This window comes from Amphiprion ocellaris, chromosome 4, assembly GCF_022539595.1.
Source record: "Amphiprion ocellaris isolate individual 3 ecotype Okinawa chromosome 4, ASM2253959v1, whole genome shotgun sequence".
NCBI lineage: Eukaryota > Metazoa > Chordata > Actinopteri > Pomacentridae > Amphiprion > Amphiprion ocellaris.
This window is the reverse complement of record NC_072769.1, coordinates 38,916,868-38,938,180: the sequence shown is the minus strand read 5'-3', so window position 1 is coordinate 38,938,180 and position 21,313 is coordinate 38,916,868. Positions and strand designations below refer to the sequence as shown.

The window sequence follows — 21,313 nt, the reverse complement described above, 5'->3', positions numbered from 1 at the left end:
AAACATAAAAATTATTAAATACAATATTAACACACTGTAGACAAACAGCAATACAAAGTGGTTTGTAAAATAACTGTAGATGCACAACAATGACAACTTAAGCAGTTTTAGTTCTTTCAAAAGAGCATTTATTTCTTTTTACATTACATGAAGACAAAACAACAAATAAATTCATAACATGGAAGCCTTTTGATCATTAAAAATAAAAATATATAAGAAATGCTGACAGATGACCCCAGATTATCCTGTTTTGTTGACTGTAATTCGGTCATATTGTACCAGCAGAGAGCACTCGCATACAAGCCATAAGCACAAGAAATACTATTCTATTGTCAACTAAGGACATTTATAGCTGGGACTTATGGAACAATAGTAATGTACCACTGAAAGAAGAAGAGAAAAAGGCTGTAAACTGGTGTGAAGTTGTGCAAGCTTCGTACCATTCAAAAAACAAATTCAATTTTATTTATATAGCGCCAATTACAATCAAATTGTCTCAAGACGCTTTACAGAACCCATATGCCTGAACACCAGAGCAGCCCTAAGGAGACAGTGGCAGGAAAACACCCTTTTGCAGAACCCAGCTCTTTATGTGGGGGACCCATCTGCTGCTGGAAGGAGGGTAGAGAGGTAGAGGGGTAGAAAGGGGGAGGGATAAGAGAAGAGGGGGGTGGGGAACAAGGAACATAATATAACACACAGAGCTTTGCAAGTTGTGTTAGGAGGCAAGGCAAGGCAGCTGTATTTGTGTAGCACATTTCATACACAAGGGCAACTCAATGTGCTTTACATTAAACTATTAAAAACTTTGGAAACATTCAGACAAGCATAAAAAAGCACCTTTAAAATGATAAATAATAAAACATAGAAAAGAACAGGAAAGTGAGAAATATATTAAAAAATAAAATTACAATTTGCATTGAGGAATGCATTCAATATGACCCTAGGACATAGTGTGAAAACTTGACAGGATATCATCTTATCTCTGTAGTCAGTATGTCACTGAACTCTAATGTGGAGTTTCTGGAAGTGTGTAATGAATGATCACATGAATTATTAGTTGTTAAAATCATACGTCATAGTACCTAAAGAGTGGTCATTCTAATCACCTGTGGAAGAGTCATTTAGCCATTTGCTTTTTGTGTGTGTGTGTGTGTGTGTAATGCAAATTTGGTACACTGGGTGGCAGTCAACAATAACGGAGCTGCATCAGAAGCAGCCAGACTCGTTGCATGTAAAGGTGAAGCATTCATTTTTGACTGCAGACGTGGCATCTGCAGATACTGTAGCAGCAGCTCAAATCTGGTAAAGCAGCATAACGATTTATGTTTTTCTATCAGGATACAATAAAATTAAGGCAGCAAAAGGTAAATGCTGGGATATTAAGTTCTCAAGTCCACAGATATTCAGCATTTCAGTGACTAAAACCTGCATCTTTGTACATTTAAATACTTGTCAGAAATAACTGAATAAAATATAACATTCATTAAAACCTCTACTTTCTCTGAAAAGCAGATGATCCTGAGAGTTACTATCAAGTATTTTTATCAGGCAAGCTTATATCAAACAGCTAGCTGTGAGGAATCCTCCACATGCTACATACTTTACTGCACAGCGTTTACTGTTACTGGTCAGCTGACGGTAACCGACTGTGTCCGTCTCATCTCAGCTCTGCTCCTGTCCCACTGGCATATAACCATCAGCACAAGGCTCAACTGACCTGCTGCCTGACATCTGCATAACGTCTTCAAGTCTATGATCATGCTGCAGTTTCAGGGCTGGACTAAAACCTGACCCTGAGAAGTTCAAAGGCAGCTGTTTCATGGAGAGCATGGAGCATGGTAAGGCACTGGAAGGATGTGGAGGAAAGAGGAAGCGTGTAGATTCAGTGGACTTATCATCCTCCATGCTCTCCTCCTGACTCACCTGCTCCTCACCCCCACTGCTGACACCTGAATCCAGGCTTGGAAGCTCTGGGCTGTCAGCCTCTGGACTATGAACAGCCTGTACTCGCTCGTAATCAGAGCAAACCTGAATAGACTCTTTGCCAAAAATGGCTCCACTGCTTCCAAGCAGCTTCAGAAAATTCACTTTTATGCCATGCTCTCCCTCCTTTTTCTCATCCTCCTCAGGCATCTGATCATGGCTGTCAGCCACATTGATGCTATCTGCCTCCAAGCTCTCTGGAATGACCTCTTCGCAACTGCACATGCCTGAATCTCGGCTCCAGAGTCTGAAGCGCTCGACCTGGACCTTCTCGACCTTCTCATAATCTGAAATCACCTGCATTGGATCACTGTCGCTGCTGCCTTTGGAAAGCAACTTTAGGATCTCCATTTCTTTCTCTGTCACATCATTGTTGTCCTTTCCTGTGTTGGTTCCTTCGCTTTGACAAGCAACAGGCCCATAAGGTGTATCGGCATCACAGGGCTCCAGATTTCCTGCACTGTGCAAGGAAACAGGAGGAGGAGGGGCACAAAGATTGGAGTAACTTGGGTTGGAGAAGCTGGAGCTGGTGGACTCGTAGCTGCTCTCGTTTCTCATCATCTTCTCATCTGGTCTGCAGGACGCGACGACATCCACAGTGGAGGTAATCTCCACAGAGATGATATCCACTGGTTTCAAGAAGGAATGGAAGGATTCTTTGGTGAAGTGCGGACTCAACCAGCTCTGGAGGAGAAAATGACAAAGGTGGGGAGTACAAGAGGAATGAGGAAGGTCAAAATACATCCAACATTCATTTCACACTTGACTGTGAGGATGTACACCAATCGGCCACAACATGGGCGAGGTCATCTTGTTACAGCGTAATATTCTGGTGGGAAAAGTCCTGCTGTTCATGTGGATGAGTCAGTGCCAGACACCACAGGACACCCCCACAAGTTCCATGTCTGTAGTGTTTTGGTCTCTATTCGCTCTCATATTTGAACCTTTGAGGATTGAATCATTTGATTGAGTCATTTTTTCTGTTTGGTTTCACAGCCTACACAGTAAACATCCTGTTATTTTGTTTTTGTCCTTTCTGATGTTTTTTGCGTTGTGCTATTGATTTTTTTTTTTTTTTTAAAGCTACACGGATGTAAGTTTAAATCAAAAATGAATGAAGTGGCCATTTTAAATGTAAAAGAGATTCCTGTTGGTGACAAATGCACAGAGATATATTTTTCAACTTTGCAGATTTACAGACAGTATTAGCATTTTACTGACTTGCAAGTTTTAGTGATAAACCACAGTATAGTAGTTGCGCAGTCAACAGTTCACTGGAGACAATGACAGTTGTAAAGCAGCTAAATAGTTTTCTAGCGTTAAATGAAAAGTGAATACTGGACTTTATTGCACATGTCGCTCAGACATGAGTCAGAATTAATGTTAAGGATGATTTTTGTTTGCTAAATGTGGAAGTTTACTGCTAACATGCCCCAAGTGGTCAAAAATATTTATGCAAGCATCTTTATTATATTAGCAATCTCACTTGTACACAATTTTAGAATTGCTTCAAAACCTCAATAAAGAGGAAAAAAAAATAGGAAGCCATGAAGTTACCTCCTGCAGGAAGGAATTTGCTGGGTTCGGGATCCACTTCACCATGTAAATCCTGAAAACACAGAGTGACATAATCTCAAACCAGAGCTGTTGGAAAAAATTTGCTTCTTTCAAACACCATCGAGCAGAATTGAATACATGATAATGATGTAATACAATGAGGCAGAACAAAACACAAAGTACTTTGTGTCTGTGTCTGCTTACCAGGTGGTTTTGTCAGCCCTTGAAATCACAAAAGCCAACAACAAGACGAACACCATCACTCCTGCTATGATGTAAATGTGTAACAAATCCACCGTGGTACCTGACAAACACAGGACAGACACGTACCATTAGCTCAGAGTAAAGCCGCCACATTTCTCCTGCTGTAAATAAACTGGGTAGCAAATATCCTGACACACAATGCAATTTATTGCCACATCAGAGGGCAGACAAAGATGTTTCAACAGATCAAGCGTGACGGGGAGGACTTCTAAAGAGCTGCATTACGGTATGTTCAAGGGACATTTAAACCACACTGAACTGAGATTTGTATTTAAGGGTACAGAACAACTAAGCACAGTAGGACCAGAAGGCAAAAGTGAACTCCTGAATTTAGAAGTTGCTGCCTTTAGCATGATGTTGCTATAAACTGAATGAATTCGTCAGATTAAACCAGTTAGCTTTGATCACATTAGGCAGCATTTACCTTGAGGTTCCCTTCCTACGCGTGACACCCATGATGCAGTAGGACTCCAGTCACTCCAGGTTCCGTTGCATGAATCGATAATGGACTGCACACGAACGCGGGCCTCATACCGCTCACCTTGTATCAGCTTTTGTTTTTCCAGTTGGTAATGGCACTCCTTCTTACACGGATTTGGCTGCAGAGTGGCATCCTGACAAGGAAGAAATCAGTTTGTGGATGTTTAATAGGCTAATTGTCACATCAGGTTACTGGCTAATGCTTGGATTTCATGCAACCACAATTCACGGGGCATTTGCACAGATCGTTCCACTCTTACTACTACTAAATATATACATACATTCCATGGCTGAGCCTGTTGCTTCCACTGCAGCACAGTGTTGTAATGTTTGATTTCACGATGCTCCATGTCCTGGACCAACCAGGAAACAGTGGTAAAGTTGATGTTTGGTTTTGGTGGAGCATCCAGCTTTACTGCAAGATCACACACGGTTTGTTTTCAGTCACAATTAAAAGCTCACAGGGTATGTCGCAAAGAGGTAATATGTTGTTGATCATACTCACTGTGACAAACTGGCTCATAGTAAATGATTACACTTTGCTTCACAGGGTTACAGGTAAGATTCATAGTGATATTGTGAAATGTTTGAAACTGGAAAAAAAAAAAAGAAAAGTATATTACTTATAGAAAACATTCATAAGAAAACAATGCAAAACTACAAAAAAGATTAACTGTATTTGTGTTAATCAGGAAACTTTACAACAAATTACATTTACTGGAAATGATCATAATTAGAGGTACTATTTGCTTAAAGAACAATTCTCCATTTTGAGAGTTATGTGTTCTTGATAAGAATGACATGAGAAGATGGATAGAAATGTCTTATCTGTACAGTAAATATGAAGTTATGATTACTGACATTCAGTAATGTCAGTAATCATAGCAGCTCTTTTCACTATCGTAAATTATTTGCATCAGTTAATTCAAAAGATTTATTTATTTGTTTATTATTATTATTATTATTATTATTATTATTATTATTATTATTATTATTATTATTAGCATTCACCTGTAATAGCCAGCAAGGATGTTTAATAAAAATATTATTGCTGTTGTTGTTGCTGCTGCTGCTGTTATTTAAAACCAGAATTCATTTTTAATAGTCAACAAGGATGCTTAATAAAAAAACAACAACAATAGTATTAGTATTAGTATTAGCATTCGCATTTGCATTAGAATTAGTCCGTCTGCTTGGATCTCACTGAGAGCTTAACTGAACTGAACTGTTTCAGGGAAGTGATTGAGATTTTTTTATTTGTGAACAATAGTAGTAGTTATGATCAGGAGCCGGTTGATTTCACTTCATATAAAAATGGAGAACAGGAAGAGGAAACAAAGCTGGTTCTGTCCAAGATTAAATAAAATTTGTCTAATAATATCTTTAGAAGTCTTTGGTTACTGATTGATCTCCCCCTCTATTTTCTATTTTCATAGTTTTGCAGGGTTTTTGCATGAATATTAACACATATTGGCAGCCTTAGCTATGTTTTACCCATTTCAATTATAATAGCTGCTTCAAAGGGCCCTTGCAAGCATTGAATAATTCACCCACTTTTTAAAAATGTGTTTATAATGTGGTCATGGTGACTGGCAAGTTACTTCATTTAAAGATGGTCTAATTCTAATGTTAAAACACAAAGGATTCGTTCTGTCCCAAAAGTGAGCTCTTTCTTTGGTCCAGCACCTGTATGATGCTCTGCTGTTGATTAAATTCCACAACTGTACAGAAAGTAGGGAAATCTAGCTCAAACTGCATGTGCAACATGCACATTAATGCAGCAGTAATACTGATCCAAAAATATTAGATGTCACAGTAAAACAATGGCACCAACCATTTTACTGCAGAATGAGTCATTTCACCATTTTGCTGCTAATAGTGACATACATTTGATCAAATAACATTATTTTACAGTGTGGTGGTAGTACTTTTACTTAAGCAAAGGATCTGAACACTCGCCCCACTGTTGTTAGGTGACAGTGAAACTGTGCCTGCAGCCAGACACACAACAGGAGATCATGTCAAAGAATTGCTGCTGACCGTTAGCATCTGGTACAATGTCTTACATGAGGTGAATCATGTCAGCAAGCTGCTCCAGACCCCACATGGGGAAATCAATGTGCTCCAGCATGAGGTGGACTATGTTTTCTAATTCCTTAAGGAATACCAACAGAACAGTGCTTAATCCACTCAAACAGATGCCAGAGACGCAGCTGAGATGAGGATGTCAGTGGCCTTTCCTGACAGGGACACTCACTGAAGGGCTCAGAAGAATAGTTGTCAGTCCACTAGTGGACTCTGCCATCACAGGCTTTCATGAACATTTTAAGATGATGGAGTCGTTTTCCAGTCTGTCTGGCTTTATTTATGGAAGAGAGGAAATGAAAAAGGCCATCCAAAGTCACTGAACCGTATCCCAGCCTCAGCATTTCACTACATGGTGACAGTGCCTGTTACTGTAGCAAGTGGAAAGAAAAGTTTCTCATGCCTCAAACGCATTTTAGGTCAACCAGGCTCCAGCTCATCTGTCGGCTCTATCACAGATTTCAGCTGAGCAAGAGGAAACGAGAATGCTGATGAACTTTCTCTGATGCATTCTCAGCACTAAAGCTTGGGAAGAGGAAGTCCAAGACAGGACCATGTTGGACTAAACCAGGAAGGCCTTTACAGCAGAAATAAAGCTGGTAATTGCAGTTATTTCACTTGATATGTGAAGGTAGCTTTCCAATTATTGTTGTTCCAGAAGGCTGGATCTGTCTCTCCCTCTTGGCTTTTTCCCTCTCTGTCACTCAGTGAGCTGTCCATGGTGCTGAAAGAGCCTGACATAACCTAGCAGTGGCTTCATCATTCCCAACAATATAGTTTCCCTTTGGTTGCTTATTTTTTACTTTTTTGTGAGCTATTTTTGGTGTCAGCTGATACCTAACACAGACTGCGATTCAGTTCAGAATAGTAGCTGCTGAGAAGGACGACGAATCTCCTCATCCCAAAGCAAAAAGGTCATTTTTCAACTTTAATTAGGTGGATTATTTGAAATTAATTTCTGAGTTGTGCTGTCCATGATGTGATGCAGTTTAAGATGTAACATAAGATATGATATTTATATGTATTTTAAATTTTGTTAAGCCTACAGGCAAAAGCGTGGTATCAATCTTCTCATCTAACTCTCAGCAAGAAAGCCATTTAGCTACCAGTTAAACATCCAGTGATTAATTTTTTTCTCTAATTTGATATTTGGAGATATGAAACATTCTTTTGAATCAGGGACTATAACAATGACAAGGAGAAGGAGAAGGTGGAGAAGGAGGTGAAGGAGATGAAGATTTGGGTACACATTCACCTTGTAGGCATGTGATGACTCTGAAAAGATCAGAGAGCAAGACTTCCGGGCTGGTCTGGAGACATCAAGAGGCTCGAGGTTACAGGACGCCCTGCAGTTTGAAGTGAGGAAAACATGTTTATTTTATTTTTTTCATACTTGTAATAATTTCATGATTTTGTACAATCACAGAAAGTCCAGTGAGTTTACATACAAGTGCAATTTACTTTATTTTTCTTTTCTGTTGTTTCCTTCTTATATTCTGATTTTGTGAACACAGTTGATTACAGATTACAGTTGAGTGACAGAACACAAGAGGTGCAAACAGATATACCTAAATCCCTCAATGTAATTAACTCAACGGGATGCTGATTTTATGTCTTTATTTGTTTTCTCAAGATCTGCTTCTATCCATCTGTAAGTTATTTTTTATTTTAGTTACAAATAGATAACTTCATATGTTATCCACTCTTTTGACTATTTTTTCCTTTTCTAAACTGTCCTATATCATTACGCTCCATTTTTGAAGTGATGGACTTAATTCCATCACTTCAAAAAATGGACAGCTGCAGTTAGTTTTCTTTTCTATACAGGTACCAGTCCATTTTCAGCATAATGTATATATATATATATATATATATATATATATATATATATATATATATATATATATATATATATATATATATATATATATATATATATATATATATATATATATATATATATATATATATCTAAAGGGTGGGCCATAAGTTTATAAAAAAAAAAAAAAAAAAAAAAAAAAAAAATATATATATATATATATATATATATATATATATATATATATACATATATATATATATGCCACTGTATTTGCTGTAACCAAAATAAATATAAAAATGGGCACAAAAAGAAATGATTTTACTTTAAGTGTGCTTCATTGTGCCTCTCTATGTGTAGCCCTGTGATAAACTGGCGATCTGTCCAGGTTGTGCTCTGCCTTCCCCCTAAGTTAGCTGGGATATACTCCAGCCACCCGCGACCCTACAGAGGTTGTAGTGGTATATAGATAATGGATGGATGGATGGATGATGTCATACATAACTGTCTAGTTTGTCTGTGTGTGCCTGCTGTCATTACCTGAGAGAAGAATAAGTCCCCTTCCATTCAGCATGTATTTTGCAGACAGTGTTTCCGTCATCAGGCACGTTTGTGCTGTTCCACTCACAGGTGATGTTCCGCTTGTAGTCATTGTAACAAGTAAGGTCTATGAGAAAGCAGAGAGATGAGATGACATGAAACAGGTGACACAAGAAAGTTTTCATCATTTCACCTCTCATCATCATTTTAGGAATTAACCAAAATCACTAACTCTTGACTGGAAGGCTGGGACAGTCATGACTTCTGATGGTACAGACTTGAAGAAGGTGCAGCAGAACAAACAGGAGAGGAGTTGTCTTATCCATCTCCACTTATCCTGTCATCACTACTCATCTCAAACCATCAGGCCAGTTGGTATCTAAAGATAGGTGACTGGGAGATTCAGAAGTTTGATGTGCTTGTTTCTCACGACCCTCTTCTTCTCATCCTGTGCAAATAAAAACATACCACATTTGTCACGTGGCAAAAAGACGACACACTTTATGTTGCTCCTCCTCATCACTTTGTCCTTTTTGTCACAGTATATTTCTGCATCAAGCGTCACACTTAAACACCCCTGATCACAAATACAGCAAGTATCAGGTGTGACAGCAACAGGTGACCGAAAACAACAGAAAGAGAATTGTTTCAGATCCTGGCTCATCTGCTGTGGTTCCACCTGTTTATGTGTGCTGGTAGAAAATCCTGATTCAGTAAGATTTTAAAAGTCAACATCAGTGCCACATGTTATTTTATGTTCTTGATTGTGTATTTTATCATTTATTTTATTGACTGTTCCAGTTGGAATCCATCATCTTGTTCAAAAGCTACAAAATTTAAAGACTATCATAGAGAAACACCAGGTGAAAAGTAGTGATTGTTGCTCTCTGAATATTTTCTTTAAACCTGTTCCTTCACGGCTGTAGGTAGCATCACTGACTATTGCAGTGACAAGTTTGACTACTGGAAGTCAGAAAGGTTGAACTTTGAAGTTGACTTCCATATATATATAATGAAAAGAATCTAAGCTTCCTAAGCTGTTAAGAATTTTACTCTTAATCCTCTACTTACTGCTAACCCTTTGTTTAAGCTTGTTGTGACGTCACAACAGGCTGCAAAGTGAATGACTGGTCAAGAGACACACTTTCTGATCTAAGGCAATCAGAAATAAAGAGCAAACAACGGGATGGTTCTCAACTACATTTCGTTTGCCTCTCAACACACTGAGGACATGAAAATATGACCAAAAACAAACCAAAGAATTGTGCAATATGATCCCTTTAAAAGGTTAGTTAGTTCATTGTTTTTAAAGTGGGAATGTGCAAGATATTATCTACAGTAGCTGGCGATGAGTGGACCCCCAGTTTGGAGGCATGTATAGATGTAGCAGCATTGAAGCTCAGTGATGAACTGATGTGGTTGGAGTCAACAGAATGTAACATATTTTAGGTACTTAAAAAGATAGAAAAAAACTAGATCACTTTAGAGATATGTTATACTTGGAATATACAGTGAAGCTCATAATTATTCATACCCCTAGTAAATTTTGACTTGAATAGAAGCTGAGAAATTAGTTTTTCCACAATGATACCTCTTGTACATCATCTCATTATCTTTTGGGAAACATCTGTGTCATTTCCAACCAAAAAAAAACAAACTTGCTGGTTGAAAAAAAGTAACTTTAAGTCAAAATTTGCTAGGGGTATGAATAACTTCGGGCTTGACTGTATTCACCACTTTAACTTCAAAGACAGTACTTTCCAACAGGAAACTGAATCCGTTACATTTCACTGTCTGCCAAACCCCCACAGTCCTTTGAGATTTATCCAGGAATGTTTGCATTGTGGTCCTTCTGTCTGCTTCTCCAAACTACTGTAGGTAATAAACTGGTTATGGATAAATAACTCACACAACCCATCCATCCATTATCTGTACAGCACTTAATGCTCATTAGGGTCGCAGAGGGGCTGGAGTCTATCCCAGCTGACTTAGGTGAAGGCAGGGGACACCCTAGACAGGTCACCAGTCTGTCACAGGGCTACATACAGAGACAAACAATCACTCTCACATTCACACCTACGGACAATTTAGAATGATCAATTAACCTCAGCATATTTTTGGACTGTGGGAGGAAGCCGGAGTACCCGGAGAAAACCCACACATGCACAGGGAGAACATGCAAACTCCATGCAGAAAGATCCCGGGAAAGTCGGGAGACAAACTGGGGATCTTCTAGCTGCAAGGCGAAAGTGCTAACCACTACACCACTGTGCAGCCACTCACACAACCCACTACTGAAAAATAGAAATTAACCCTTTTGATATGTATCCCGTCACCTCCAATTTCTCGATAAGCACAGCAGACTGGAAACTGCAGCTTCATTAATTTGCCCAAAGCCAAAAGTCAACCAGTCCATCCTACGCTGGAGTAATGTACCCTGGCCCAATGTTTTATTAGCACAACATCAGCAATTGCTGATGTTGTGCTTAAGTAGCACACATTCTCTAACAAATCTGCAATCACATCACCACAGCCAATTAAAACACAGTAATCTGGGAATGACAAGGAACCAACAGAACTGTGGAGTTGTAAATCAAGAGCTGCTGTACAGTATGTCCTGTGCACAGTTGATTTTTAACTTTTAATATGTTATGAGTGCAGCTAAAGCATTAGGTTTGATATAACCTCTGACAAGCCATTAGGGACCACGCTTAGCTGCGACGTTACAGCTGGAAAACATAATGATGTGGTTGTAAATATTCCAGGTCAGTTTCTGACTCATGGTCTTACATTGTAGGAAATGCATTTGCAGATACAAGTTAATTTGTTCATTTTGGCTCTTTGTTGCCAGAAATAGAACAAGTTATCTGTGCATATAATATATGTAACCATAATTATTTTAATTCAGTATTGGCTCATGAAAAAATTGCAAGTGGAATACTCTGGTTGTAATGACTGAGTTAGAGTGAATTAGATGATAAATAAAGAATATCATCTTGCTTTGTCACCTGTACTCTTGCATCTTTTATATTTTTACACAAATAAAATTATGACTTTGAATCGATAACATTGCAGCTAATGTCAGTATAATGTGATCCATCTCAAAAACAAGCACAACAATAACACATGAATAATCAAACTGTTACCAAATCACAGCACATTTCATTAGATGTGGGTGCACTGAAACATTTTCAATAATGTCAAAACACCATTTTCTCACAAAGAATAAATTAAAAGAATCCCCACAATTGGCAGCATCCTACCTGCTGCCTCTGTTTTACCCCCTGATGACATGGAACGATATGTGATTCAGCTCCTCTTACTTACTGAACATTAAACAACCTGATCTTATAAAGAAGCATAAAATATGATCATCGGTGTCTTACCTGTTAAAGCTGCCCAGGATCTGCCTCTAATGCTGACTTGATTCCATCTGATGCTCTGTGGAAAAACACCAGACATAAAGTTTTGCTGTCATACATTAAGTAACGCCCCGAGAGCAGATAAGACAGAAGACGTTGTTTGAGATCTCTGAAAGTCACTACTTAGAAATTCAACCACGAATCAGGACGGATCTTCTAAGTCCACTCTCGATTTGAATCCAACCCCCTTCCTGACAAACATCTGAATGTGTGAAAATTCTCACCTTTGAGTGTTTGAGATGATATCTATTAACATTTTAGTGCATTCTACATTAGTTCTTCTACAGACAAATAAGGATGTATTTTATACTCAGACCTCTTTTGATCCTATCTTTGTATCTAGTAGTTGACACAGTTCAAGAGAAACGAACAAAAAACCCACACCGGTGCATACTGGCTAGTTCAGTGTTTTTATTATTTATGCACCTTTACTTCACTACAGTCCGTCATTTCCCCAATTTCTTTTATGTATGGACCCGGTGCAACTCTACAGACACAGAAACACAGTCTGTCATTTAATGTGTTTTTGCTATGTGCTCTTTTCTTTACCCATACTTGCCGTTTGTGGCAAACTGATCAACTGGTATGTACTGAACAGTGGCTGCTTTGCTTCAGAAGCACACTGACATTTAAACTCAAAAACAGGATGAAAAATAAATGTGTGTGTGTGTGTTTCAGGTAGGATTTTGTGGCATGTGGTTATCACAACCCACTAGCCCCATTTACAACTTTCACTTTTGAAAAATTTTCACTTTTGAAAAATCTTTTCACACAGTTTAACTGTGTAAAAACATGTTAAAGCCACATTTTCTTTCCTCTATCCATTTTCTATGCCTGCTTATCCTGTCCTGAGGGTCATGAGGGTCATGAGAGGTCTATCCCAGTGATCATTTCACCAGTCCAGCACAGACAGACAACCATCGCTCACACCTGCAGCCATTTAAAAATGATTAGTTCATCTATGCATGAAAATCCACAAAGGGAAAATATGCAAAGTCCACAAAGAAAGAACCAAGTCAACTCAGAGATTCAGTGTTAAACATTGCACCACTGTGCTGCCCTCTTATGCTTTTTTGCAGTTTGCAAACAGCATTTATATCTACTGCATACTAAGTGCAAAAGCTTTATGCCTCAAAATGTTTTAATTCTTATCAATTACACAACACATTCGGGGGGTATCTAACTTAAATTTGCAGCTCGACAGCAATTTCAAACATACAAGTCTCAAAAAGACCAGCTTCAGCCAAAAGTCTACAGACTGTGATGAATTCTCCAAAATGTTCAGACCAACCTGCCTGCAAAGTGATGGAAAGAAATTGTGTGCAAGTGTACTGTGTGGGTGATTGTGACAAATTTAGTTTTAACTTAAGCTTTTTAAATGATTATTTGTTAAACTAAATGCATTTGAGGTAAAGCGAGCTCACTTTATTTTAACAGGTAAAACTTTTGCACAGTATTATTTTTTTCCATTTCGGTTGACAGGGGAAAGCCCACTTACTTGTTGTCTCTCCGGTCACCTGTTTATGAGAGTTAATAAAGGTCAGAGTGTTTTTCTGAGAAACCAAATGTTCCGTTAATCTGACAGGTGTACTTCCTGCTAACGACACCCACAGTTCTAAAAGCAGCAATAATTAGATTCCGATCATTACCTCAGTCAATATAAATGTCAAGTTATCATCAGAATGATGGATGTTAAAAACTGAAGTGTACATTTTCAGTTGTGTGGAATTAATGAAACGAGCAAATGTATCAATAATCTGGCTATGAATGCTATAAATAAACATGTTCTCATTTGATTATAAAAAGGGAAGAAAAGGGAACCAGAACTGAACAGATCCTCTGAAAGATTCCGGTCACTCTGCCGTAACTGCTCGTATCATTCATTCAATCAATCCATCTCTATTTAAACTCGGAGTAACAGTGAGGTCGAGGCCTCTTTTACAGTGTTCCAGAGCAAGAATACAATTAGGCAGAAAATGTAGGAATACCAGTAAGAAACCTGATTTAAAAAATGGTAAATGAGTACAATAATAAAACCATAAATAATAAACAGAGCAGTTAAGCTTTAAGACAAAGTCAGTCAGGTCAAACAAAAACAGCAGTGAAATAAACAAGCTTTAAATTGTTCTGCAAGTTTTTCCTGTCTGCAGGTGCACAATGAGTGAAACTGGACTTCCCAAATTCAGTAAAAATACCTGGCACCTGCAGCAAAATGTGGTTATTAGAGTGTGTTCAATGAGGACTTGCAATAAAAAACATCCGTGTGTAATGTGTTGGGGTAAAACAGTAGCAAGAGCCTTATGAATAAGTAAAACCCAATGATGTTAGTCCTTACAGAGAGGGAGGACCACTCAACCTCAGTATTATTGTTAGCATCAGTACTAATAAAGACTGACAAACAGCATCCAAGGCCTGCTAGCAGAGCCATGGATGTAAAAACGTCCTGTACTGATGAAAAAACTGCTTCAGTAAGTATCTTTCCACGTTATTTTGAAAAACATAATGTTTTTCTGGAAAAGAAATAAATTTTTGTCTTTAGCTGCTCACCAGCTTGGTCAAACGATAATAAACGGCCACCTTTGCATTGATCTAAAGACACTTGTACTTGGCACCGAGTAGGTTCTTAACTACCTCGGCAACCGGCGGAAAGCGCAGAACATTCTGAAGGACAACCTCCATCCAGCTCATGGCCTGTTCTGGTGGGGGAACTCGGACTACGGTCTGAGACACAGCAGACCAGTGAGCATCAGAGTCCGTACAGCGTTTTCATAACAGCTGTTTCCAGGGAGGGGAAGTGCTATAACACGGCATAACATCAAAATATGGTGACATCACACACATTATAATGGACAAATGTGCAATACCCTCATGATGTGCAATAAGTATCTTTGCAAACAAGTATTTTATTGATTGTTGTGTTTATTGTTTATCTATTTATGCTAATATTTGCACTGATAATGTGCTTTAGTGTGATTTATCTCAGGGTTCTTGTTATTTTAATTGTTGCTAAATTTCTTTTCGACTCGGAGTCACGTACAGGAATTCCAATGTACCTGTACTGTGATGTACCTGTGCAAATGGCAATAAACTCTATTCTGTTCTATTCTATTCTATTCTATTCTAGCCAATCAGGGCCCAAAAGCCTCCTTCTTCAGTCTGACAGCTTCCTTTTTGGCTTGCCACCGTGACACTCACCACTGACCTTCTGGCTGCAGCTCCTAACAGCTGCTTCTGCAACAGAGGCTTTGAACACGTCTGATTCTATGGCCCCAACCTTCCCCGGAATGCAGGAGAACTCATCCGGATCAAGGAATTGAAAACCTTACGGACAGGGGCCTCCGCCAGACATCCCCAGCTCACCCTCGCTATACGTTGGGTTTACCAGGTCTGTCCAGCAGCCTTCCCCACCATCAGATCCAACTCACCACCAGGTGGTGATCAGTTAAGAGCTCCACTCCTCTCTTCACCCGAAGGTCCGAGACATACGGTCTGATGACACGACTAAGAAGTCGATCACCAACCTTTGGCTGAAGGTGCTCTGGTACCAGGTACACTTCTGCCTTATGCTCAAACACAGCGTTTGTTATGGCCAAGCTATGACTGGCTTGCATTGTGACAAAGGGGATCTTCTTAAACTTGAGAGAAATGTAGGAAAAAAGAGAAAGCATACACTGGAAGTCCAATAACAAAGCATTGCTCAGGGTGAGATGGAGCAGGCCGTTCCTCCCAGTCACTTCCTTCAGGTTTCTCCGTCACTGCAAACATGAGCGTTGAAGTCACCTAGGAGATCTACGGAGTCCCTAGCCAGCACTCCTTCCAGGAACCACCCAGAGCCTCCAGGGAGGCTGAATACTCTGAACTAATGTTCAGAGCATAAGCACAAACACCAGTCAGAGTTTTCCCCTCTACAACACTCAGTCACAGAGAGGCCACCTTTCCATTCTCCAAGGAGAACTCCAACAAAGTGACGCTCAGCTGGGCGTGTTGAGCTGTTGTGTTGAATTGAATTTGATTTTACAGATGGTGCTTAGTGCAGGGATGTGATGGGATGCTTATATCTGCTGATGTTCCTCTTTTGTTCCCTGGACTATGCACATAACAATGGTGTGCCCATCTACAGCTATCAAACAAATGTATTTCATTACTGTTGCTAAATATTCATGTTCATTAGGAGCAGTCTGCCTGATCTAGTCATAAATAATCTGTTCACAGCACTGTGTAGTAGACTGCCCAAGCTATTGCTGTGCTATAGCTGATTAAAAACTACTTAGCTGTATTCACAGTTTTGTAACCATTGTTCAGAGTCTGTCTGCTGTAAGTTGGGTTGGTTTCAGTGAAACTTATCTGATCAGAAAAACAGAATTTTTGTCTGACAAATAAGGTGAAGTACAGTTTTATGAAAAACAGCTGTTACGCTCTTGATCAAAGTATCGTTTGAGGTTTCCTGTCATATCACAATAATAAACAGTCAGTTTCTCTCATGATGTACATTAATATATAGAGTCAACTCTTTTTTTTAACAAGTCATATGATGTCATTAGCTAAATCCCTCTTTCTGACTGACATGCCCGGTCAAGAATTTGGACAAGTATTTGTATATTTATCCCAAGTTCTTGAAAAAGTCTAATAAATGCTAATAATGTATTATTTAATAGTAATGAGGAGTGATTCTGAGAATAGCACTGTAACATCATTTTAGCAATTCCAGCAAACTGGGTTTATGTTGTTGAACATTTACCAGACATGAAATGTTTCAGCAAACGACACTATCAGACTGCATTATTTTTTTCATAGTTGAATAAAATTAGGTACTAAAATCCAGGATATTGCTGAATTTGGCCAGCCTTTAAGAAAAAAAGAGACTTATTGGAAGTGTAAATGTTTAAGTGCTCCATTGATGCCATTTCAAAAATAAAATCTTCCCCTTTGATAGCTGTCTATCAGAGCTCTGAAGCTGAATGCTAAATGCTAATGTTTTAAATGGACTTACTCATGTGCTCTTGGAACGTTTCCACACCAGACATTTTGACTCGCCAAAGCAGGAAAAGTAGAGGTGGAGCAGATTTCATCAACTCAGTTCCTTCCTAAGCATTGCAGTAAGTCATGGCAGTGATCCAGCATGCTCTACAGCAGGGCTGCTGTTAAATAGTCCAAAAAATGACATAAACATGACATTAATGGACAATACCTGGAGGTCAATGAGAGATATAAAGGATAATTGATGACTAAAGCGCCGGTGATAAGAGAGTGAGATTGCAACTGTACTTGTGTAATCATTCGACAACAGATGGTTGGTGTCACAGTTCTGCTGTAAATGGTGCATTACTCAGAATTTTGCTGCTGTAAGACATTGTGGAACTGCATTGTTTCCTTCCCTTTTGTAGAAAAATGACATGTATATCCAGGAATAAGACAGAAAGCACTGAAGCACTGTTTTTTAAGCATTTATAGAATTTAACGTTTCACTCAGAATCCTTCCCAAGCAAAAAATAATTATAAGTAGCTTTCAGTTGTAATCATTTTACAGAATATTTATAGAAACGGTCCCATAATCAACCCTTTCAGTCTTTTTTTGTTTCCATTGTGATAAAGGATCCAACAGCTTGAACCACATCAATAACTCAAGTGCAGAACAACAAAAAAAGCATTTACTGGATGTAATGCCAGTTCTATGAGCGTGTAGCAAAAAGACCAATGGAGGGTTTGTTATGTCAGTCTGTATAGTGAATTTTACATTGTTAAAAGAGATTTTAGAGTGCAGAGGACTTCTATTTGATGAAGATATCAAGAGTGCAGAAGCATGCCACTTGAAGTCCTTTTTGAGTTTAACTAGCCAGCATTTGTCTTGTCTGAGTTTAACGACACTCAGAGGTGCCCAGCAGTTTTTCAGGGCTATGCAGATCACTAAGTACATTCCCATCACTAGGTATTTTTATCTTCCCTAATAAGAACCCTGAAAGTGGTTCTACAGGGTCGGTTCTTGCAGAAACAACATGTACAAAGGTTCAGGTTGCCCTAAAACAGCACACAATTTCCTGCAGTGAAAGATAGCTTAATATGACCACAACCCAGGACCACCCAGTGGGATGCAGCCATCATTATCACATCTGTGCTCTGTCTGCTGTAGAAGAAGTCTACGTCAGTGGTGCCTCAAACCTGTACTGGGTCGGAGGTCGTTTAATAAGACTGTTCTTAAAATATATATTAGAAGTTTTACTGATATATATGGAATCACTTTTGATATTTTTAGGATTTTTTTGGAAGATTTTTATTCATTTTTTGAAAATATTTACAAGAATTTTCTGCCAAATTTGGGGGATTTTTTTAAAATAAAACTTTTAAGGGAAACTTTTAAGGAATTGTTGGAATTTTCTTCCTGAATGTTTTGCAAATTTTCAGAAAATTGGGGGATTTTTTTGCTGAATTTTTAGATTTTTTTCAGACAAGGAAACATTTTACTGGTAAGGTCAAATCTGAGTCAAAAGTTGGCAAGGTAGTTAGCTTGCTGTCAGTAGAGTATGAGAGTTATTTCCTCTCTGCAATGGATGTGAGGCAATTGTTTTATTTCTACTGTTTCCATCATCTGCACAAAAGGAAAAACTACTGGAGTTATTAAAAGATGGAGAACTAAAGATTATATTTACAAATTTAAATCTACTGCATCCTTCTTGGTTAAAGTTAATGAGAATACTCACATTTCTCAACAAAGACACTGAAGACATTCCCATCCCCGTACTTTTTTGCGGCTGGAGCTCTGACGGCCACCAACACTCACATAAACATTGATACGGCATCTTTGTCTCCAGGAAACTGGCTCAAAGCTCACAATAATGGTGAGTTCCGTTTTGATTTTCATGTCTTTGTCAGTAGTTAAGGTTAAGATATGCTTTTTCCAGGTTTCATACATCTTAACATGACATGAGTAGTAGATTGACATCAGGTGTGTAGTGAAGTACTCCCCAACTGGTCCATCACAGATATGATACCTGCTGTCTGGTCCTTAAACACAGAAATGCTGTGAACCTCTGGTCTGCACTGCTTCTGACAACTGAGTCTATCAAGCTTTTAATTTCATAAGACTCAACTTCTTTTGAATCACATCTGATGTCATGAGACTGATAACATGATTCAAAGACATGCTGGACAGTCCACTGACTTTCCAAATGAATAGCTTCAGCAATGAACACTAGTCACATGATGAAAAACAACCTGCTGGGTGAGCAGCACTAATGGTCACATTATCAAATCAACAACTCTGTCTAGTCTCAATATGTCAGGTCCTGCAGTCTACCTTCACCTAACCTTTTACACTGAGGTATGTTTATGTCCTGTTTAGATCTATCTTCTTCTGACATTTTGGACTTTCCCTAATGTGGTCTAACAGTAATACGAAAAAGCTGACTCTTTTTTCTTCTCTATCTCTCTCTCCTTCCTTTCTTCCTCTCTTTCCTCTCTGCTTCAGCGAGACACAAATTCAACCACAAACTACACACACACACACACTAAACACACACACAAACCACTTCCGAGCCCCTTCCCAGAAAGCAACTTTTGTTTCCAATCATAAAAAAACCGCCAGCTCATTTACTATGCAGTAAGTGTTTTCATCTTTTCTTGTGCTGCATTTTTTCTTGACAATACTGGTGCAGAGGCTTCTGAGGTTCCAACCTCTAAACGGCAGAAAATGAGCTTCTTTTCTTTTTACTCTCAGACCTTCTAGCATTTAGACGCATTAATACTAACAGCTGCGACAACAGGTTTCTCTCATAATAGTCCTGTGCAGAGGGTGATCATTATAGAGTCTCAATGACCATTTTTAGGTTAATCAGATCACCAGACTTAGGCTCCATTCAAACTGACAGGTGCAAATGAAGTAACGATGTTCATCATTCATGTGAATTTGGCTCATTTTTTGTCATAATGCAGCACATCATCATCTTACAAGGCACTGCAGAGTATTATAAACCACTATGTAGTATTGTGGCATCTGATGAGCCTTAAAACTCAGAACTATAAAGTTTTCTGAATCTATAGCTTAAATTGTGCGTCCAGGATCATATTTTTTGTCTCATCACTAACCGAAGTGACACAGTGCCACCAATGGAGCTGCTTGGTATCCTGCAGGGCTGATTTCAGTACAAACACCACCAACATGTCACCAGCTGAGTTGACTGAGGTTAGATGTGGGTACATGAAAGTAAGCTTTGGCAGCTATTCAGTTAATCAGAGGGAGTGTACATGTAGATATTTAAGATCCCTTTACATTGTCAGTGCATGTCTCTGTAGCTCTGGAAGGCTAAGGACAGAATAGTTGCCAGTGTTTGGGAAAAGATCCCATTTATCACAAGTGATTCCCTGAAAAACGATCAGTCAGAGACATCACAGAGGGATCTGTTTGGTACATGGCTCTACAGTAAACTGCAGGACCACACTAGTTTTATTAACTGGAATCCAATGATTGTGTTGGTTTGGTTATAAAGCCATAGCTATTTTCCGTAACTGGATGGGTTGAGCGTGGTAGAAATTATCATGAGGCACAACAGCAGGATGTAGCATGTAGGAGTGAACAGCTTAACCTGAGAGAGCAGCACTGATCAGTAGAATAAAGGTACGAACTACCAGCAGGTTGTGAGTGTTTGAGTGTCAAAGCACAGCCACACAGACTGTAAACTTTAGTTTATTTGGCAATAATGTAAAAAATAATGAAACCATTTCATTGACCTTTAAATTAAGTGTGGGCCCCTTCTTTATCTCTTGTTACTCCTCCACACCGTCTGCTTTTTATCTCTCGCTTCTTCCACTTCCTGTCATCTTCCCACATACACCACATCTCTCATTTTCAAGCGGGCTTTCCCCTTATTCTTAGTCGCTCTCTTCTTAACTGTTTCTGAGCTTCTCATTCCTTCCTTTTTTCTATGAAATCTTTGTGTGCAACTTCATAAATTTTTTTGTAAAAAGACAGTAGATATTTTTAACTGTTTACTGGGCTGAAATTTTCCATTTGGAAAAGTCATCTCAAAGTGCTTTTTACCTGTATATTGGCCAATATTAATAATGCAGGATCAATAAACCATATTAAACTTCAAGACAGAAAAAGAGCAAATTTTATCCATTTACAATCACAAACTGTAGACAGGATCAACTGTGATCAATGGAACAG

The 21,313-nt window shown here is 38.7% G+C and overlaps 1 protein-coding gene across 4 annotated transcripts in view; it reads right to left on the bottom strand.

Moving 5' to 3' along the window:
* Positions 1-111: 111 nt before the first annotated feature.
* Positions 112-21,313, bottom strand: part of LOC111579883 (colony stimulating factor 2 receptor subunit beta) — a 28,507-nt gene continuing 7,305 nt past the window's right edge. For 3 of the 4 annotated variants that reach the window (XM_023287394.3, XM_055010139.1, XM_023287393.3), the window contains exons 2-11: positions 12,118-12,172; positions 8,964-9,179; positions 8,732-8,858; positions 7,628-7,718; positions 4,793-4,880; positions 4,569-4,702; positions 4,232-4,421; positions 3,748-3,847; positions 3,544-3,595; positions 112-2,670 (exon numbers count right to left, since the gene is read on the bottom strand). In XM_023287394.3, coding sequence (XP_023143162.1) covers positions 1,666-2,670; positions 3,544-3,595; positions 3,748-3,847; positions 4,232-4,421; positions 4,569-4,702; positions 4,793-4,880; positions 7,628-7,718; positions 8,732-8,858; positions 8,964-9,057 — 1,881 coding nt within the window. In that variant the 5' untranslated portion in view covers positions 9,058-9,179; positions 12,118-12,172 and the 3' untranslated portion in view covers positions 112-1,665. Of the gene's footprint in view, positions 2,671-3,543; positions 3,596-3,747; positions 3,848-4,231; positions 4,422-4,568; positions 4,703-4,792; positions 4,881-7,627; positions 7,719-8,731; positions 8,859-8,963; positions 9,180-12,117; positions 12,173-17,143; positions 17,292-21,313 lie in introns of all 4 variants that reach the window. The other variant, XM_035955877.2, reaches the window with a different exon arrangement.